This window comes from Suncus etruscus, chromosome 6, assembly GCF_024139225.1.
Source record: "Suncus etruscus isolate mSunEtr1 chromosome 6, mSunEtr1.pri.cur, whole genome shotgun sequence".
Classification (NCBI taxonomy): domain Eukaryota; kingdom Metazoa; phylum Chordata; class Mammalia; order Eulipotyphla; family Soricidae; genus Suncus; species Suncus etruscus.
The window spans coordinates 26002692-26022383 of NC_064853.1; the positions used below are offsets into that span (position 1 = coordinate 26002692).

At 41.1% G+C, this 19692-nt stretch overlaps 1 protein-coding gene across 2 annotated transcripts in view; it reads right to left on the minus strand.

Annotated features, from left to right (window-relative positions):
* The window catches only part of ZFYVE9 (zinc finger FYVE-type containing 9), a 167226-nt gene that overhangs the window by 46736 nt on the left and 100798 nt on the right, over positions 1–19692 (minus strand). For both annotated transcript variants that reach the window (XM_049774628.1, XM_049774627.1), the window contains one exon: positions 167–391. In XM_049774628.1, coding sequence (XP_049630585.1) covers positions 167–391 — 225 coding nt within the window. The remainder of the gene's footprint in view (positions 1–166; positions 392–19692) is intronic.

The following is a 19692-nucleotide window of genomic DNA, read 5'->3' on the forward strand; positions in this document are numbered from 1 at the left end:
ACCGCGGTCCGTCCAAGGCTAGCGCAAGCAAGGCAGGCGCACCTTACCTTTAGCGCCACCGCCCGGCCCCAGCTTCTCTATTTCAAGACTACAGTTGCTACACCTTATCACAAATGAATTCTGAGTATTTCAGGTCATCAGTGTCAGAAGTTATTTTGTTACTTACATCGATATTCAGCTCCAAGTCTCAACATCAGTCGGATGGGAAATACTTTAGCCCAGGGTGTTTCCCACTTCTGTATGAGAATCCCAAACAAGTAAGGTGGGGTTGGGAGTACTAGGTCTTGCAGGGACTGGTAGGTAGAAGTCACATACAAGAATCCACCATGCTCTTTACTGCCAAGGAAACTTTGACTGAAGAAGGAGTGTCCTAAGTTGCCCACAACATTTCCTAAAACAAACAAAAAAATGTTCATTTATTATTTGCTGATGTATAAATCCACCATATTCTCCATATTCATCATTATTTAACACTGTTCAAATACTACCAAATACTCCTGGCCTTCCAGGAAAGATACACATTTAGAAAGTTGTTTTCTAAATAAATAATGTTTATTTATTTTGTTTTTTGGGGGGCAGCACTTAGGGGTTACTTGCTCCTGGCAGGCTCAAGGACCATATGGGATGCCGGAAATTGAATCCAGGTCTGTCCCGGGTCAGCTGCGTGCAAGGCAAATGCCCTACCACTATGCTATCACTCCAGCCCCAACGTTGATTATTAAATAAAAATTTTCTTCCAATTTTTAGGGTTTCTGGTAAGCATGCTATAGAAGTTTGTCTAGCTAAAAGCCAAAATACAAATACTAGGAATATGAACACAAAGTCTCCCTCAGTGATACTTTAGTGTCCAGCTTTAAGTGAAAATTATTGCAGACAGTATTTCTCAACCTTTACCCCACTGTGGCTCCCTTCCAAGCTGTTTCCTTCCTGTGGCCTGCCCTGTCCCAACAACTGGCTCTATAGCCTCATGCTGTGGTTCTTATTTATACAATTCTCACTTGAGGCCCCTTGGAGTATCTTGGGGACCCTGGGGGGAGTTATATAACTCCTAGCTAAGAACTGTTACATTAGCGGTTTCAGGATAGGTATTACTACCTCAAATTTGGATCACAAAACTGAAAAAATTAAAAGTATTTTGTTCTCACAGAGCTTATTGTCTCATTGGGTGAATAAAGTCAACTCATGAATGAATTAATACATGTTCAATCTAGATACCTATAAAAGGAATAACAGCAAATATAGAATTGCCTGTGAAAAAAGCTAATGTCTACTTTCCTGGCAAACTAGATTTTCCCAACAGAAGAAATAGGTCGTATAGTTGTGGTTTGTGAGCAGCTACACGGACAACAGGTTCATGTGTGAAGGGATCATCCCTACTTCTGTAGAGCTAAAAGAGACTTTGTGCCATATTCACCTGCGCAATGCCAGCTGCCCACTATACGTAGGGACTCTTGCTCCAAGATTAACCAAGCCTAGCTATAGTTAAGCTGATGCTGGTCACAGACAATAAAAGCAAACAAACCAGATCAGGCAAGTAGAGGACAATTTTGGAAAAAATAACAGGTTTTGGAGTCACTAAGACATGCGTAAAACCAAGGATTTATATTCAGTTACAATCTATTGTATAATTTGGGTGATGTTACTTCTGTGATACCACTTCATACAAAATAGAGAAGTTACACTAAATTTCAGACCTGTTATGAAGAATAAATGGCAGAATAGATCAGCATTTTGCACACATTTTTTTATTAATTACGAATACTAGGACGAGAGAGATAATATAGTAGGCAGGATGCTTGACTTACATGCAACCAATCCAGGTTTGGTCCCTAAAACCTTATATAGTACCCTGAATTCCACTAGGAATGTTCCCTGAGCACCACTGGTTGTGGCCCCAAAATAAAAATAATTAGAATACTACATTGATAGGGGGTTTGGGCTACACCTAGGGATGCTGAGGGGTCCCTCCTGACAATGCTAAGGTAACTTTATATAGTACATGAATTGAACTGGTTAGTTGTCTGTACAAGGTAAGCTCTATACCCATATATCATATATTGTTCTGACCCTATAGTATTACTCTTACCACACAAATATACAAATAACTCTATCAGCTAAATATTATGTACATATATTTTTGCTTTAACAAGAATTGGGTGGGGGGATTTGGGCCACACTCAGCTGCATTGAGGTGTTACTCCTGGCTCTGCACTCAGAAATCTCCCCTGGAAGGCTCGGGGGACCATATGGGATGCTGGAAATTGAACCTAGGTCCATCTCAGGTTGGTTGCATGCAAGGCAAACACCCTTCTGCTGTGCTATCACTCTGGCCCAGGAATTTTTTTAAGTCTGTATGTTTTCTTTGTGGAGAGTGTTGTGGCCACACCTAGCAGTGATTGGGGCACTCCTGGTCCTGTGCTCAGGTATCACTCCTAGCAGTTCTCAGGAGAACCATTTGTGGTGCTGGGGCTTGAACCAGAGTTAGAGACACACAAGGCAAACTTCTTCATCTCTGTACTACCCCTCTAGCACCAAAATTTTCTTACCAGTGTTTTGGGGAGAGGGGATGGGTTGTATATGAAGAGAATGGAGATAAAGATATGAATGATTTCTTCCTCCCACAGGGGACAGTCCCAGTAGCATTTCTCTCGACTCTGCTGCAGTACAATGTTTATGTTTCCAAAGATTACCCAAGTGAGGATAACTCAGAGGTGAGAAATATGTTGCCTTAGTACTCAAGGGACTCACACATTATTCCTGAGGGAGAACACTATTCTTGACTACTTCTCCCTCATAATTTATTTCAATCTTTTATTTATTTTTTTATTTTCTTATTTTTTTGCCAAACCCGGTGATGCTTAAGGGTTACTCCTGGCTTTTAACTCAAGAATCACTCCTTGCTGGTTTGGGAACCATCAGGATACCAGGGATCAAAACTGGGTTGGCTCCATGCAAGACAAATACCTTAACTACTGTACTATCACTAAGGCCCTCACTCAGATTTCAGTCCTTTCTCTTCTGGTCACCCAGCAAGCCTCTCCATAATCATTCACATTCATGTTCCTAAGTAAATTATAAACTACATCTTTTGTCCTTTCATTATTTTCTTTCTTAACACCCCACCTGGTCTTCTGAACTCTGCCAGTAGTAACCTCTCAGCACAGAATCCTGACTGAGCACTTATGGGTGTGAATCCAAATAACCAAATACTAAATAAACAAAAACTAACTAGAAGGGCAAAAAATATAGCACAAGAGTTAAGGCTTTTGAGATGCAAGTGGTCAAGCCTGGTTTGATGGATCCCTGGCATTACAGGTAGGTCCCCAAGTACAGTCAGAAGTGACCCCTGAACAGAGAGTCAGGAGTGAACTATGACCACTGCTGGGTGTGACCCCAAAACACACACAAAACAAAAAAGTAGTACCCTATAATCCTAAAGAGTGATTAACTTCAGACTCTCATTCATCACTTCATCAACAAACAAATAACATTATTTAAGTATAAATATTGGCAAAAATTAAAAAACAGTATGAGAATATGACCAAAAAAGGCTCTTGCTTTAAGATTAATCAGGGACATAAAAATCTACCAATTTATAAGCACCACTCAGTTTTTTTTTACCACTCAGTTGTTAATATTAAATATAATGAAACCACTGAACCAAGATCATTAAAAACACTGAATTAGCTAACTTTTGCTCCCGAGTTTCAAATAATCTGTTATGGAGGTAAAGTTATGTATAACATATTTAGAAAGCAATTTACACAGCATTATTCAGGTAATCACACTTTTCTAAAATGCATGCATACACACATTGACACATTTACATATACAGAGTGAGGGGTTTCTCAGTGTACAATACATGCCTTGCATGCACAAGCCCCTAAATTCAAACCACAGCATGACAATGTGTTGTCATACCAAGTACAATTTTGGTACCACCCATTGTGATCACAAGTGAAAATATATGACCGACTGACCTCAGCAATAGCAACTATGTATGTGTTCATGTATAATTTGTAATTTTCCCTTATTTCCTTCCATCCTTCCTTCCTTCCTTCTTTCCTCCCTCCCTTCCTTCCTTCCTCCCTTCCATCCTCCCTTCCTTCCTTCCTTTCCTTCCTTCCCTTCCTTCCTTCCTTCCTTCCTTCCTTCCTTCCTTCCTTCCTTCCTTCCCTTCCTTCCTTCCTTCCTTCCTTCCTTCCTTCCTTCCTTCCTTCCTTCCTTCCTTCCTTCCTTTCTTCCTTTCTTCCTTCCTTCCTTCCTTCCTTCCTTCCTTCCTTCCTTCCTTCCTTCCTTCCTTCCTTCCTTCCTTCCTTCTGTGTGTGTGAGAGAGACAGAGACAGAGACAGAGACAGAGAGAGACAGAGAGGATACCCAGATGTGCTCAGGACTTACAGCTAGGAGCTAGGGTCCAGGGATCAAATGTGAGCCAGCTATAAGGAAGGCAAACACCTTACTTACTGTACTGTATCTCTGGCCCAATTTGTAATTTTCAAACCTAAATTTTATAAGTAAAGTATGTTTTTAAAGTGCCTGCCAACAGACATTTTTAAATTTAATTAAGATGCAACCTCAAAGAACTATGTGACAACCTTTTACCATTTTAAAACATAATGATCACTCTTCATACCAACTCAAATAGAATGCTTTCATGAAGATGATTTACTTATTTTGAAAAACCCAGTATCCTTAAACATTAATATAAGGCACCTTAAGTCATCAGAAAAATGTTTATATCTCTTGGCGTTTTGAGAAATAACTGCAATTAAGCACGAATATTTCATAAGAAGTTATTTCCTCAGTTCGGAGTATCTATGGGATTTTAAAAAGCTCAGAAAGTTTATTTCTTCTTATAATTTAAAACATGAAATGTTTAAGCTGGAGTGAAAGTACAGTGGGTAGGGCATTAGCTTATATGTGACTGACCCAGGTTTGATCCTCAGCATCCCATATGGTCCCCCCAAACTCAGCAGTAGTGATTCCTGAGAGAAGAATCAAGAATAATCCCTGAGAATTGCCAGTGTGGCCCCAATACAAAAGCCAAAACAAGCCAAAAAGCACCATCAACAACAATAACAAAAAAATATAACCCACAAAATTCAGAAGAGATACAGCTGGATTCAAACCTGGGTTCAGTCTATACTATAGCAACCCTGTCTGTCCCTGTGGACATTTTTAACTTCCTGGCATCTCTCAGACACACTCAATACAATGTAAACAAGGACAGTATATGTATCACAGAGTAGTAGTTAAAGAAAGATTAAACAGTGTGCATAAGGCAATAAACTGCCTCACATATATAGTAAATACTCAACTGAGATAACCTAGGCCACTGAGGTGGTGCTTTGAGGATCTCCAGGGCTGCACTTTTTTTTTTTTTTTTTTTTTGAGTTTTGGTTCACACCTGGCAGCACTCAGTTTATTCCTGGCTCTATGCTCAAAAATCGCTCCTGGCAGGCTCAGGGGACCATATGGAATGCCAGGATTCAAACCACTGTCCTTCTACATGCAAGGCAAACACTCTACCTCCATGCTATCTCTCTGGCCCCTGGGGCTGCACTCTTTGATTTTGGGGGCCTATGTGTTGGGGATAGAGCCAGAGTTAACTATATGCAAACCTATCTCTCAGGTCCCTATATAAGAAAGTTAAATTTTTTAATTTTTTTTAACTTTATTGATTGATTGTTTTTGGGCCACACCCAGCAGCGCTCAGGGGCTACTCCTGTCTCTGTGCTCAGAAATCACTCCTGGCTGGTCCCCTGAGCCTGCCAGGAACGAATTCTGAGTGTAGAGCAGGAGTAACCCGAGCTTTGCAGGGTGTGACCCAAACACCCCCCCAAAAAAAGAAATCACTCCTGGAAGTCTCAGGTTACCATATAGGATGCCAGAAATTGAACTGGTTTTGCCCCAGTCGGCCAAGGGCAAGGCAAATGCCCTACCCATTGTGCTGTCTCTCCGGCCCAAGAAAGTTAAATTGACCAAAAGTTCACTTGGATGAAAAGGAGAGGAAGAGGAGGAGAAGGTGAAAAAAATATTTCAAAGATCTTAAGGAGAAACACTGGATCTCAGAGAAACACTTGGGCTCATCTAAATGGTAATTTGAGTTTTAACTTCCATGGGAACAAGAAGTCAGCACTAACATGCACCAGTATTTTTATTAATAGACGTGTTCTCTCAGGATGCCTTTCTCCGGGCACGTTTGTCTTCACATCATCAAAAATGCTTCCTGGTGACATTGCACCGATTTATTAATCTCTTCAAACCACAGCTTTCTTTTCTTTTCTCTCTCTCTTTTTGTGTCACACTATTTACTCTAAGGTCTGGTACACAGGGTTAAGTCAGATAAAAAAATCTTGCTCTCCTAGACCTTATATTCTAATGCAGGAAGATAATTTCAGCTAGCTAAGTTAGGGATCAATGTCTGAAAAACTAAATGAAAAAGTGATTATAATGATTGTGTCAGAAGGGAAAGTTTTTCCTTAGCCAAAAGAATAAGAGAACATCCTGAAAGAAACATTTGAAGACAGAACCGAATTAAAGAGAAGAACCCAGACAATAAAGATCTAAACAAAATAATAGCCCAGGTCTGAGAACACCTAAAGTATCAAAGTTAATCCTTGGAAATGGATCTGATAGTTTCAAAGGTTCCAGAGATGCTGAAGCCAACAGAGAAGTGAATGGTGTGAGATAAGGACAAAGGTGTCCATGAGCTAGCACATAGGAGCCTGCAAGTCAAAGAAAGGAACTGGAGCCAGTCCATCATCTTGCCTCTGTATACAAATGTGCCCTGGATTCACAAGAATTAGATTCTGGATTCCCAAGGAGTGCATGTAGATAAACATGTCTACAAATGACTAAAAGAAGATAAAAAGCAGCTCTCAAATGTGAAAGTGATTAGCTTGCAAGATTAATAGTTTCCTACTGTTTTAATTATACTTGTTTTCTTGCTTTGTTCAATAGTTATGTTTCAAAGTTAAAAATCAATAACAGTATACTTTGTTGTGACTTGCAAATTCACATTGACGTTTCTTTGAGCTAATATAGGAAGAGAGAAATTTTAACTTGGAAGAGTTCACTGAAGAACATGCCCTAGCATTCATCACAGAAAGACAAAGAGAAAAATTAAACAAGTGTTAAACGAGTATTAAAAGATACTTAGGTGTGCCTATGGGGTGTGGGAGCTGTCAGCTGCCCTGGATTTATGGCTTATATGTTTGTTTGTTTGTTTTGTTTGTTTTTATTTTGGGGCCACCCCTGAAAGTGTTCAGGATTTACTTCTGAGTCTGTGCTCAGAGGTATTGAGCATATGGGGTGCTGAGGATAGAACCCAGATCAACCGCATGAAAGGAAGCATTAAAACTTTGAACAATCAGGCCGGAGAGATATAGCATGGAGGTAAGGCATTTGCCTTTCATACAGAAGGATGGTGGTTCGAATCCCAGCATCCCATATGATCCCCTGTGCCTGCCAAGGGGTGATTTCTGAGCATAGAGCCAGGAGTAACCCTTGAGTGATACTGGGTGTGACCCAAAAACCAAAAATAAATTTAAAAAATACAAATAAATTAAAAAAAACTTTGAACAATCAAGGAAGAGGAGGAGAGGAAAAAAAAAAAAACAAACTTTGGGGGCCCGGAGAGATAGCACAGTGGCGTTTGCCTTGCAAGCAGCCGATCCAGGACCAAAGGTGGTTGGTTCAAATCCCGGTGTCCCATATGGTCCCCTGTGCCTGCCAGGAGCTATTTCTGAGCAGACAGCCAGGAGTAACCCCTGAGCACTGCCGGGTGTGGCACAAAAACCAAAAAAAAAAAAAAAAAAAAAAAAAAAAAAAAAAAAAGAAAAAAAAACAAACTTTGAATAATCATATTAATTTGAAGGTGTCAGGTCAGATTGGTTCTGCGGTGCAGTTGTTTTGTTGGAGACTAGGTAGATCATTTGATGTGATGGATAATCATCAATAAGATGGGCACAACTGCACAATTTGAAATGAAGGAAAAGATACATTTTACATGTTTCAGCAGTAGATGGAGGTGTATACTAAAATGAGAACCTACTACTTTACTCCAGAACTCAGTTTCTCCAGAGCCAAGAAGACATTTGCAATTAGAAAGTGGCAATTTGGCTCCACTGCATCCTGACTACTACAGGAGAGCGAGCTTTATCCTTTCATTTTCCCTCTCCCCATTCCTTTATTCAAGTAACAGGTGTGTGAGTACATACATATAGACACACAAATGTTAAAAGATATTTAGAAAGATTTCAGAAGCTCCAACTTCAAAGGGATGTTCCAAATAACAATAATATTGGGAATGAAAGAAAAGTAGGGGCCAGAGCGATAGCACAGCGGTAAGGCATTTGCCTTGCACATGCTCAACACCGGACGAATGGTGGTTCAAACCCGGCATCCCATATGGTCCCCTGAGCCTGCCAGGAGCGATTTCTGAGTGTAGAGCCAGGAGTAATCCCTGAACACTGCCGGGTGTGACCCAAAAACAAAAACAAGACCAAGAAAAAGAAAAGTAATATTCAGCATTAATAGCTGATAATTTTCAGGGCTCTTGCCATGCATGTAGCCAATCTGGGTTCAAACCCTGATATCCCATATGATCTCCTGAGCATCACCAGTGATTCCTGAGGGCAGAGTCAGGAGTAAACCCTAAGCACTGTCGGTGTTGCCCCAAAATCAAAAATAAAAACAAAACCCAATCTTATAATTTTCCAAATAAGAATGTGGGGTGTTTTTTTTGTGGGGGGTTTTGTTTGTTTGTTTTGGCCACACCCAGTAGTATACAGGGGTGACTCCAGGTTCTGCATTCAGAAACTGCTCCTGGCAGGCTCGGGGGGCCATATGGGATGTGAAGATAGAACCCAGGTTGGCTGCATGCAAGGCAAATGCCTCTGATTACTTGGGACCCAATAATACGTTTTTAAGTACAAATAAATACATAATTATATGACAACAATGAAAGTAATCCAGAAATAGACATTACAAGTATAAGGTAAAGTAACTCTCACAGGAGCCCAGGGGATAGCTTTGCGGCTTTCAGTGTAGCTTCATGGCTATAGATCTTGACCCTCATCTGAGGTCACAGAATATCTGGCACTTGTGGAAAAAGTCTGAATGTGAATCCAAGGAGATTCTGATAGCATGAGCCTGTGTCACTTTTCTTTGGAGAACAGGAATTACAAGCAGCAAAAATTTAACAAGTTCTAACTCTGTGTTGGGAGAGACAATACAGTAGCTAAGGAACTTTTCTTGCATGAGGCCAACCCAGGTTCAATCCCTGGTATCACATATGGTCTCCTGAGGACACAGTCAGGAGTAATTCCTGAGTGCAGAACTAGGCATAAGCCCTGAACACTGCTGGGCAAGGCCCAAATATCCAAAAACAAAAACACAGTAAGAAAGAAGTTCAATCTTAGCATGCCTGCCTTGTAAAGCAAGAGGTCATCAATTTGACTGCAAGTGCTGCTGTGTGCACTGAGCATGGTCCTGTTTGCTGGCAGCTCTGCTGTCTGTGATCTCCAGTACCACAAGCAATTTGCAGCTGTACCCCAGTCAGGTATGTGTGAACTGCAAGTAAAGATTGCAAGCACCATGGCAAGGACATATGACCCTTATTAAGCAAGTATGAGAACATTAGAGGAACTCCTGCCTCACAGTGAGCTTTACAACCAATATGTGAGTGAGCACCAGACCCATAGGAATACAACCTCCCCTGGAAGCACTGCACAGAATGTTCTAGCATCATAATCAGATAATCAATATCATCCCCCTTCTCCATCAGGTACCGCAACTAAACAATATGTGACTACCACAGCCAGGCTATGGTAATGTATATATGAACCTTGATCAGTGCAACAACAAAAATAATAAAGGTGGGGCCGGAGAGATAGCATGCATCCAGAAGGACGGTGGTTCGAATCCCGGCATCCCATATGGTCTCTCGAGCCTGCCAGGAGCGATTTCTGAGCATAGAGCCAGAAGTAAGCCCTGAGCGACACCAGTTGTGACCCAAAAACCAAAAGGAAAAAAAATGAAGGTAAGGGAAACAGAGTGTCAGAATAATTCAATGGGATACTTTAGGAGAAAAAGAATAGTAAAGGGCCAGGGAGATAGTAAAGGGGTGAAGGCTTATGCCTTAGAAGCATCTGACCAAGTTTGATCCTCAGCTCCACATGGATTCTCAAATATCACCAGAAGTAGCCCTGGAGCACCTGGACCACAATTCCCAATTATCCCTGACACTGTAGGGCCCAAGCAAAACCACCTCTTTGGCTCTTTCATTGAACTGCCTGCAAATCACTGCACATCACTATGGGTGGAAGCACAGGAAGCATACCTGGGCCTTCTGAACTCTCTTTAGGAGACTCTCCCCTGACCACTCAAAAAAGAACAAATGCTACTGAAAAAACTAGATAGCTACAAGCAACAGAGAAACAAAACCAACCTTTGTCTTTACTCCCTGTACAATAATCAACTGAAAATTGATCAGAGTTATATGAATGAGTTACAGCTAGATGACATCCGGGGAAAAAAAAAAAAACAAAGAAAAAATTGAGACTCCAGTTTTACAACAATGATTTCTTAGGAAACTAATGTATAAAGGAAATGTTCATAAATTAGAATGTACCAGAAGTTAAAACTCCAAATCACTGCAAGATAGTGAAGAAAAACAAAATAAAAGTCATGGACTGAAATAAAATATTTTTAAAACTTTTAACTGACGAAAGGACATGTATCCAAAATTTATAAATCACTGGGTCCGGAGTAGTAACAATAGGGTGCTTGCCTTGTCTGCAGACAACCTGGGTTTGATCCCCAGCATCCCATATGGTCTCTTGAGTCCACCAGAAGTAATTCCTGAGTGCAGAGCCAAGAGTAGACCCTTCACATCACTTGGTGTCATCCCAAAACCAAAACAAACAAGACTTTATAAAATACTAAAAATTCATTATAAAAGTAACATAATTATGGGGCCGAAGAGATAGCATAGCGGTAGGACATTTGCCTTGCATGCAGCTGATCCAGGATGGACTGTGGTTCGAATTCCAGTATCCTTATGGTCCCCCATGCCTGCCAGGAGCAATTTCTGATCACAGTCAGGAGTGGCCCCTGAACACTGCCAGATGTGACCCAAAAACAAACAAACAAACAAACACAAAACAAAAAATCCCACACCTAATTATTAAATAAAGACAGACAGATGGCAAGTAAGTATATTAAAGACAGTCTCTTTAGCCAGTGGAGAAATGTAAACTCAAATTAGGGCCTGAGGATACCTTAGTGGAAAGGCTCCTAACTTGCAAGCATGAGGCCCTGAGTTCCATCCTTAACACCATCCCATATGAAGTGTACGGTTCCTGATGCTACAGTAAAACGTGTTCTCTTCAGTGCAAGACAAACATGTATGTGTGGTTGCACTGAGACCCAACTATGTGTGAGTACGTGAGTAGCACAAATAGCTTTGCAAGCATCAGAAAGTGAATCAATGAATTCTCATAAATGCAATTAAGTGTATGATCTGAAAAATAAAATGAACAAGAAGCATTAGAACTACCAATGGAAATAAAGGAGGTGGTAGAGTGAAAAAATTAAATTACATAAGATGCATAAAGCATGCCACCACTTGTGTAGCTTAAAAGCACGCAGAATACTTAAAACTCTTAGGAAACAAACATTTATGAGAAAATAATTTCAAGAATGAGGAAAATATCATCCCCAGATTGAAGACAGTGGCTGCCTGGGGATTGGTGATGGGAAGTTTTGAAGGAAAATGTAACAGGGAAGTAAAAAAAGCTCCAGTGACTAGGTTATTTTTATTTCCCAAGTTGGCTATTTTGTTCATGGTAACTGTTCTATGGTTAATGTTTTATAGCTTGCATAAATACTATATCCTTTGTGTGTATCAAATAATGTTTTAAAGGTGATTAGAAGCACTCAAAAGAAGAAACTAGCTCTTCCTCAGGGAAGAATTCATAAAGAAAATGATCTCTGAATAAGACCTAAAGCAAAACACAGCAGTTAGATAGTTGTGGGGTTTGGAAACACCATGGCAGTGAGGGCAGCCATCAAGATCATGAGCTAAATAATCAAAATATAAAGAGCAAAATATATTTATTCTGTCTAAAATAGAAATTTGGGGAGATAATGCAAATAAAAGAAGACCTGAGATACAAGTTCAGATTACATAGGACATTAAGTTGGAGCATATAAGATTCTACTAAAGGCAGTCAATAAAGGCTTTTTGATAACACAGGGATACTACCAGAGATTAACTTCAGAAAAAAAATAATCCGGATGATAAATTTCCCATTCCAAATCCAAGTTCTGATTGTATGTTTGCAAAAAGCAAATGGAAGAAAGAAGGTAGTCTAGGAGAAATGATAAACAATCTAGAACCTTCCAGGATATTGTTAAAAATTAGAAACCATCCGGAAACTCTCAAGATGCGATTCCTCACAAAAGACTGTTTCTGGGGGCCAGCGAGGTGGCGCTAGAGGTAAGGTGTCTGCCTTGCAAGCGCTAGCCAAGGAAGGACTGCGGTTCAATCCCCTCCCCCCCCCTCCCATATGTTCCCCCCAAGCCAGGGGCAATTTCTGAGCGCTTAGCCAGGAGCAATCCCTGAGCAGCATCAAACGGGTGTGGCCCGAAAAACCAAAAAAAAAAAAAAAGGACTGTTTCTAAGGCCACAGTGGGAATGGCATTTGCCTTGCATGCGGCTGTCCTGGGTTCAATCCCCAGCATCCCTCATGGTCCCCGAGACTGCGAGAGTAATTTCTGAGCACAGAGCCAGGAGTAATCCCTTAGTGCTGCTGGGTGTGGCCCCCACAAGACAGCTTCTGGGACTGGGGAGATGACTCAACAGTGCTGGAGCACATGCTTTGCATATAGAGGCCCAGATTCAATCACTAACAATGCAAGGTTTCTGAACTACTGCCTCCCCCTTTTGAATGCCTCCCCATCATAGCACCAAACTGTGAGGGGGCCCAGCACTTCCAGGTGTGTTCCCCAAACCAGAAACAAAAACAAAAATGTTTCTCCCTTCAAATATAAAAAATATAAAAAGCAAAACCCACAATGTACAAAAAAGTAATTATAAATGCTAAATAAAAAACATAAAACTCTATGCAAAAATATTGTTACCAGTCAGATAATACACCAAAATAATATAACAAAACATCTAATAACAGCATTCTTTTGTTTTTTTCATTTTTGGGCCACTCCTAGCAGTGCTCAGGGGTTACTCCTGGGTCTGCACTCAGAAATTGCTTTTGGCCGGCATGAGGAATGATATGGGATGGCGAGAATTGAACTCAGGTCTGTCCTGGGTCAGCCACATACAAGGCAACTGTCCTACCGCTGTGCTATTGCTCCAGCCCCACAAAAGCATTCTTAATAAAATGGATAATGATATTGATGCTTTTCAAAGGTGAGTGGTGTAAACGAACTTTTATGCTCACATATATAGTTTCACATCCTTTTCCTGTTGATAACTCTCATAATTCCACATACTGCTCTCATGTCTTCACACTGGACTGTCAAAGTCACAACTGTGGCTCAATGATCGCATCAACCTTGCGTCCCTCAAATCCATATTTTAGCTCCTTGATGTTCAGATTCAAATGTTCACATTCCATGTATATATTCCAATTTGTTGCTATTGTTTCAAGTCCTCAAATGAACAAAGGAGACACCTCTCTCCCAGCCTGAAACTATTATTAGCAGGTCTGCAAATCACAGTGCCTGAATAAAAAAAATGAGAAAAAAATATACCCTAAACAGGGACCGGCATGGTGGCGCTAGATGTAAGATGTCTGCCTTGCCAGCACTAGCCTAGGACGGACTGCGGTTCGATCCCCGGAGTCCCATATGGTCCCCCAAGCCAGGAGCAACTTCTGAGCGCATAGCCAGGAGTAACCCCTGAGCGTTACCATGTGTGCCCCCCCCCCAAAAAAAAAAAGAAAAAAGAAAAATATATATACCCGGGCCTGGAGATAGCACAGCGGCGTTTGCTTTGCAAGCAGCCGATCCAGGACCAAAGGTGGTTGGTTCGAATCCCGGTGTCCCATATGGTCCCCTGTGCCTGCCAGGAGCTATTTCTGAGCAGACAGCCAGGAGTAACCTTTGAGCAACGCCGGGTGTAGCCCAAAAACAAAAAAAAAAAAAAAAAAAAAAAAAAAAACCCTAAACAAAACAAAACAAACACATCTCTTCTCCTCTGCCAAATCTGTTCTTTTACTCACGATCTCCCTGAATAAACAACAAAGGTCCCTCAGGTGCCTAAGTAATAAATCTGAAGCCAGTGTTCAGTGTCCCCTTTTCAGTTACTAAAACATTGAATTGAAGCATCCCTATATTTTATATCTTAACACTTCTTTTAATAGCATCCTGGATTAAATCCAGTGCCTCACACATATAAGGCATATGCTTTCCTGCAAAGCCATAGCCTGCCCCTCTTCAACACTTAAAAAAAATTTTATTGTAATTTAGGTAACACTAATTTTTACCATTTATTGTTTGAGGGTCAGAGAAATAGTATACGGGGTAAAGGCACTTGCCTTGCACAGTTAACCCCAGTTTGATCCCTGGCACTATATGTGGTCCCCAAGGATTGCCAGAAGTGGTCACACCACACCACCAGATAAGACCCTAAAACAAAGTTATGGGTTGGGTTTTGTTTGTTTGTTTTTGGGTCACACCTCAGGGTTATTCCAGGCTCTGTGCTCAGAAATCACTTCTGGCAGACTTGGGGGATCATATGGGATGACAGGAATCAAACCTAGGTCTGTCCCAGGTCACCTGCATGCAAGACAAATGCCCTACTGCTCTGCTATTGCTCTGGCCCCAAAGTTATAGTTTTGATGTATGAAGTTCATGTACCTTTGTAGAAAAACATATTAATTACGGAGTCCTGGATAGAGGTGGATAATGGTGAGATGGATTGAAGATGAGGCCTTTCTCTGCCTCATGCCTGCAACTCCCTCCGGTTGGCAGATCTGAGGGTTCAGGATAGCCATGAGGAAATGATCCACAGGCAGTCAGGTTTCAGGAGACATCAGTTTTATTAAGGCCCTAGCCACTGTGTATGGCTCCTAAGCTTTTAACCTTTTAAGCAGGCTCTTTTCAGTTGCCCTGACATCTCCCTCTTTCTGCCAGCCACCTCTCTTGCTGACCTCTCTGAATCTCTCCAAATTTATCCCCCCCCTGTCCCTGAAGCACTACCCTGATAGTTTTTTTTTTTTTTTTCACTGACCCGGTGAAGGGGGAGGCAAGCCCCGAGGGGCCGCGCTGTTGGGCATGACCTGCTCCAGGACAGTGCCAGGTGGAGAGTTTGACTGGGGTGGCACACCTATCAAACGGTAACACAGATGTCCTAAGGTGTGTTCAGGGAGGACAGAAATGCTGATGTCTCCTGAAACCTGACTGCCTGTGGATCATTTCCTCGTGGCTAGCCTGAACCCTTGGATAGGCCGGCTGGAGGGAGTTGCAGGCTCGTGGCCCTGGCCCTGGCCCGGGCCAGCAGAGAAAGGTCTCACTCTCCACCCATCTCACCATCATCCACCTCCATCCAGGACTCCATAATTTTTTTTTTTTTTGGTTTTTCGGGCCACACCCGTTCGATGCTCAGGGGTTACTCCTGGCTAAGTGCTCAGAAATTGCCCCTGGCTTGGGGGGACCCTATGGGACGTCGGGGGATTGAACCGAGGTCCTTCCTTGGCTAGTGCTTGCAAGGCAGACACCTTACCTCTAGCGCCACCTCACTGGCCCCAATAATTAATGTTTTTCTATATACTAGTACTAAAGTGTCCAAGCCCCTAAGCTCCTATATCAGTCATTGTGTCATTTCTGGTTCCCCTCTTTTTTTCCTTCTCATCCTGTTCCTCCTAGTCTCAAATGTTATAATAGAAGTGGCAAGGGGTTATCATCAATGGATACAGTTAATTCTCTTGTTCTGTCTCTATATACATCACAGATAAATGAGATCATCCAGAATCTGTTCTTCTTCTGATTTATCTCACTTAACATGATGCCCCACATTAGGGAAATTTAAATAAAAAATGAACTGAGCTCTTTATCTACCATGTAATGTGCAAATATTTTCTCCCATTCAGTAGGGTGTCTTTTTGTTTAATCTGAGTTTCTCCTGTCATGAAAAAGCTTCCAGTGTGATGCAATCCCTTTTGTGTCTTTTTGTTTGTGCTGTCTTTGCCAGTCAAGTCACATTATTGTAAATATTTCTGAAGTTCACATAGGAGAGAATTCTCCCTGTGCTTCCCTCTATGTTATTTTGTAGATTCTGGTCTAATTTCAGGACTTTTGGGGGGAAAGAGAGGCCACACTCACTGATGCTCAGAGTTTACTCATTTTGAGGATCACTTCTGGAAGGACCAGGGGACCATATGGAATGCTGAGGATCAAACCACCCAGGTAAGTTATGTATGCAAAGCAAGTGATCTACCCACTGTACTATAGCTCCAGTCCCAATTTCCAGGTCTTTAATTCACATTAATTTTTTTTTGTTTGTTTTGGGGCCACACCCATTTGATGCTCAGGGGTTACTCCTGGCTATGCGCTCAGAAATCGCCCCTGGCTTGGGGGTACCATATGGGACGCCGGGGGATCAAACTGGTCCGTCCTACGCTAGCGCTTGCAAGGCAGACACCTTACCTCTAGCGCACCTTCCCGGCCCCTAATTCACATTAATTTTAATGTATGGTTTGAGGCAGGGATTTAATTTCTCTAAGCATGTGGTTAATCAGCTTTCCTAGCACCATTTATTGAAAGGCTTTTTTTTTCTTTAAGTATATATATGTGTGTATATATATATATTTCTTTAGTGTATATATATATATATATACATACATACATACATATATATACACACATGCTGTGGAAGCAAACAGAAAGAAAAGACTTTTCTTGTTCCACTCATGCACCAGATCCTTTACCATAGATTAACTATTCATATATCTGAGTGTTTATCTCTGGAATCTCATTTCTATTCTATTGGTTCAAAAGTCTGCATTTAGGAGCTGGAGTGATAGCACAGCAGGCAGGGTGTTTGCCTTGCATGCGACTGACTGGGTTGGTTCCCTGGCATCCCATGTGGTCCCCTAAAACTGCCAGCAATTATTTCTGAGTGTAGAACAAGGAGTAACCCTTGAACACTACCCAATTAATTTTTTTTAATAAAAAAAAAAAAACCTTCACCAGTGCAACATTCCCATCACCAATATCCCAAGCCAATTCAGATTTTGGTGTGGCCCAAAAACTAACAGAAAAAATAAAAAAGAAAAACTGCCTTTATTTCTGTATAATTTTATTTTTAAAGCTTTACAATATATTTGGAAGTCAGGGGATGAAATACCTCCTAACTACTTATCCGCTCAGAATTAACTGCTGTGGCTATTCAGAGTTTTATGATTCCATACTAATTTTGGAACATTTCATCAACATCCTTGAAGAGTGTCATAAGAATTTTGTTATACTGCCTTGAATGTAATTAATGCTTTGAGTAGGATGTGAATTTTAATAATGTTATTCCAATCCATAAACATGGAATATTTTTCCATTTCCTGGTGTTTTAACACTCTTCATACTCACTGTCATTACTTAAGCCCTGATCATTTTTTGCTGAAATCTTGCCTTTGAATCAGCCTTTTAAAGTGCCAATTTTATCATTTTTGTGTGTGTATGTGTGGAGCCAGGAATTAAACCCTGGACCTCAGACACGAGAGGCAAATACTCTATAACTGAGCTAATACCTAACCCCATTGTAATTTTAATATAGCATGAGCTGATGAGGCTATGGAGAAAAGTTCTTCCATCATGACGGTGATGATGTAAATAGGTACAGTTAACTATTGACAAATAGTTCCACAGAAAGGTGAAAACAGAACTACCATACAATCCTGCAATTACATCTCTGGGTATTTATCTAAAGAAAATAAAAACATTAATATAAAAAGTACCTTTCCAAAAAAAAAAATAAAGAGAGATAGCATGGAGGTAAGGCATTTGCCTTGCATGCAGAAGTTCTGTGGTTCGAATCCCGGCATCCCATATGGTCCCCCAAGCCTGCCAGGGGCGATTCTGAGCATAGAGTCAGGAGTAACCCCTAAGCGCTGCTGGGTGTGACCCAAAAACCAAAAAAACAAATAAAAAGTACCTTTCCCCCATGTTCACTATGATTTATAATAGTCAAGATATGGAAACAATCCAAGTGTATATTAAAGAACACGTGCATAAAGAATGCATATGCATATACACACAAAATTGGATATAAAAAAGTAATCAGGGGGCCAGAATGATCATAAGAGGCTTGTCTTCTAGGTAGCCAACCAGGATTTGATCCTAGGCATCCCATATGGTCCCCTGAGGTTGCCTGGAATGATTCTTAGCACTCCCTGGTATGACTCAAACCTCTCTCCAACCGCTAAAAAAGGAGAAAGGAAAATGTATCATTTGTGACAATAGTGATGGACTCTGAGGACATTATACTAAGTGAAATAAGTCAGACAGAGAAGGATAAATATAATACAGTACTACTTATATTAAAACACACACATAACAGTTCACACATACAGAGAAAAGATTAAGTGGTAATTAGAGGCAAGAAGTAGATGGTAGGTGAAATGAATGAAGATGGTCAAAGGACACAAACTTCTGGTTAACCTATGGTAGAAGAGATAGAACAGTGACTGGGTAAGATGCCTGCCTCACACTCACCTACTCCTCTTTGATTCAAGCACCACATGTGTTCCCCTGAGCCCCAATAGAAGTGAACCCTGTACACAGAGCCAGGAGTAAGCCCTGAGCTCTGACAGGTGTGACAAAAAGTGAAAAAAAGGGCCCGGAGAGATAGCACAGCGGTGTTTGCCTTGCAAACAGCCAATCCAGGACCAAAGGTGGTTGGTTCGAATCCCGGTGTCCCATATGGTCCCCCGTGCCTGCCAGGAGCTATTTCTGAGCAGACAGCCAGGAGTAACCCCTGAGCACCGCCGGGTGTGGCCCAAAAAATAAAAACAAAACAAAAAAAATAGTGAAAAAAAATGGGGTGGGGGGGACCTGAGCACTAGTACATCGGTATGGCATTTTCTTTACATGTGGCCAACACAGTACAGAACCCAATTCAATTCCCGGCACCCCATATGGTCCCCCAGCCTACCAGAGCCAGCCAGGAGTAACCCCTGAACACTGCTGGGTGTGACCCGAAAACCAAAAAAAAAAAGTAAAGAAAAAAATCAAACAAATTTCCAGTTATAAATCAAATTAGAACTGAGGATGCATGTAGAACCCAGTGAAGTAATTATAGTTACACTGTATAGTGTACCTGGATGCTATGGAAAAAGATTGTAAAACTTCTCTTCACACAAAATATAACTACCATATGTCAATGAGTGTTAACTTGATTTATGTGATGCTTGTTTCCCCATGCAGATCAAAACATCAAATCTTGTATTTTCCACCTACTCTAGCAGCCTGGGGGTAATAGTGGGGGATATGGTTGCAGGAAGGTAACGGGGATGGGGGACAAATTTGGTGATGGGTATTCCCCTGATTCAATGTTAATATGTACCTAAAATACTACTGTGAAAAATATGTAAGCCAATATGATCAAAATAAAAATTAAAAAAATTGTTGTATTTTAAACTGAAAGTTATATCTCAAAATTATTTTAACTTT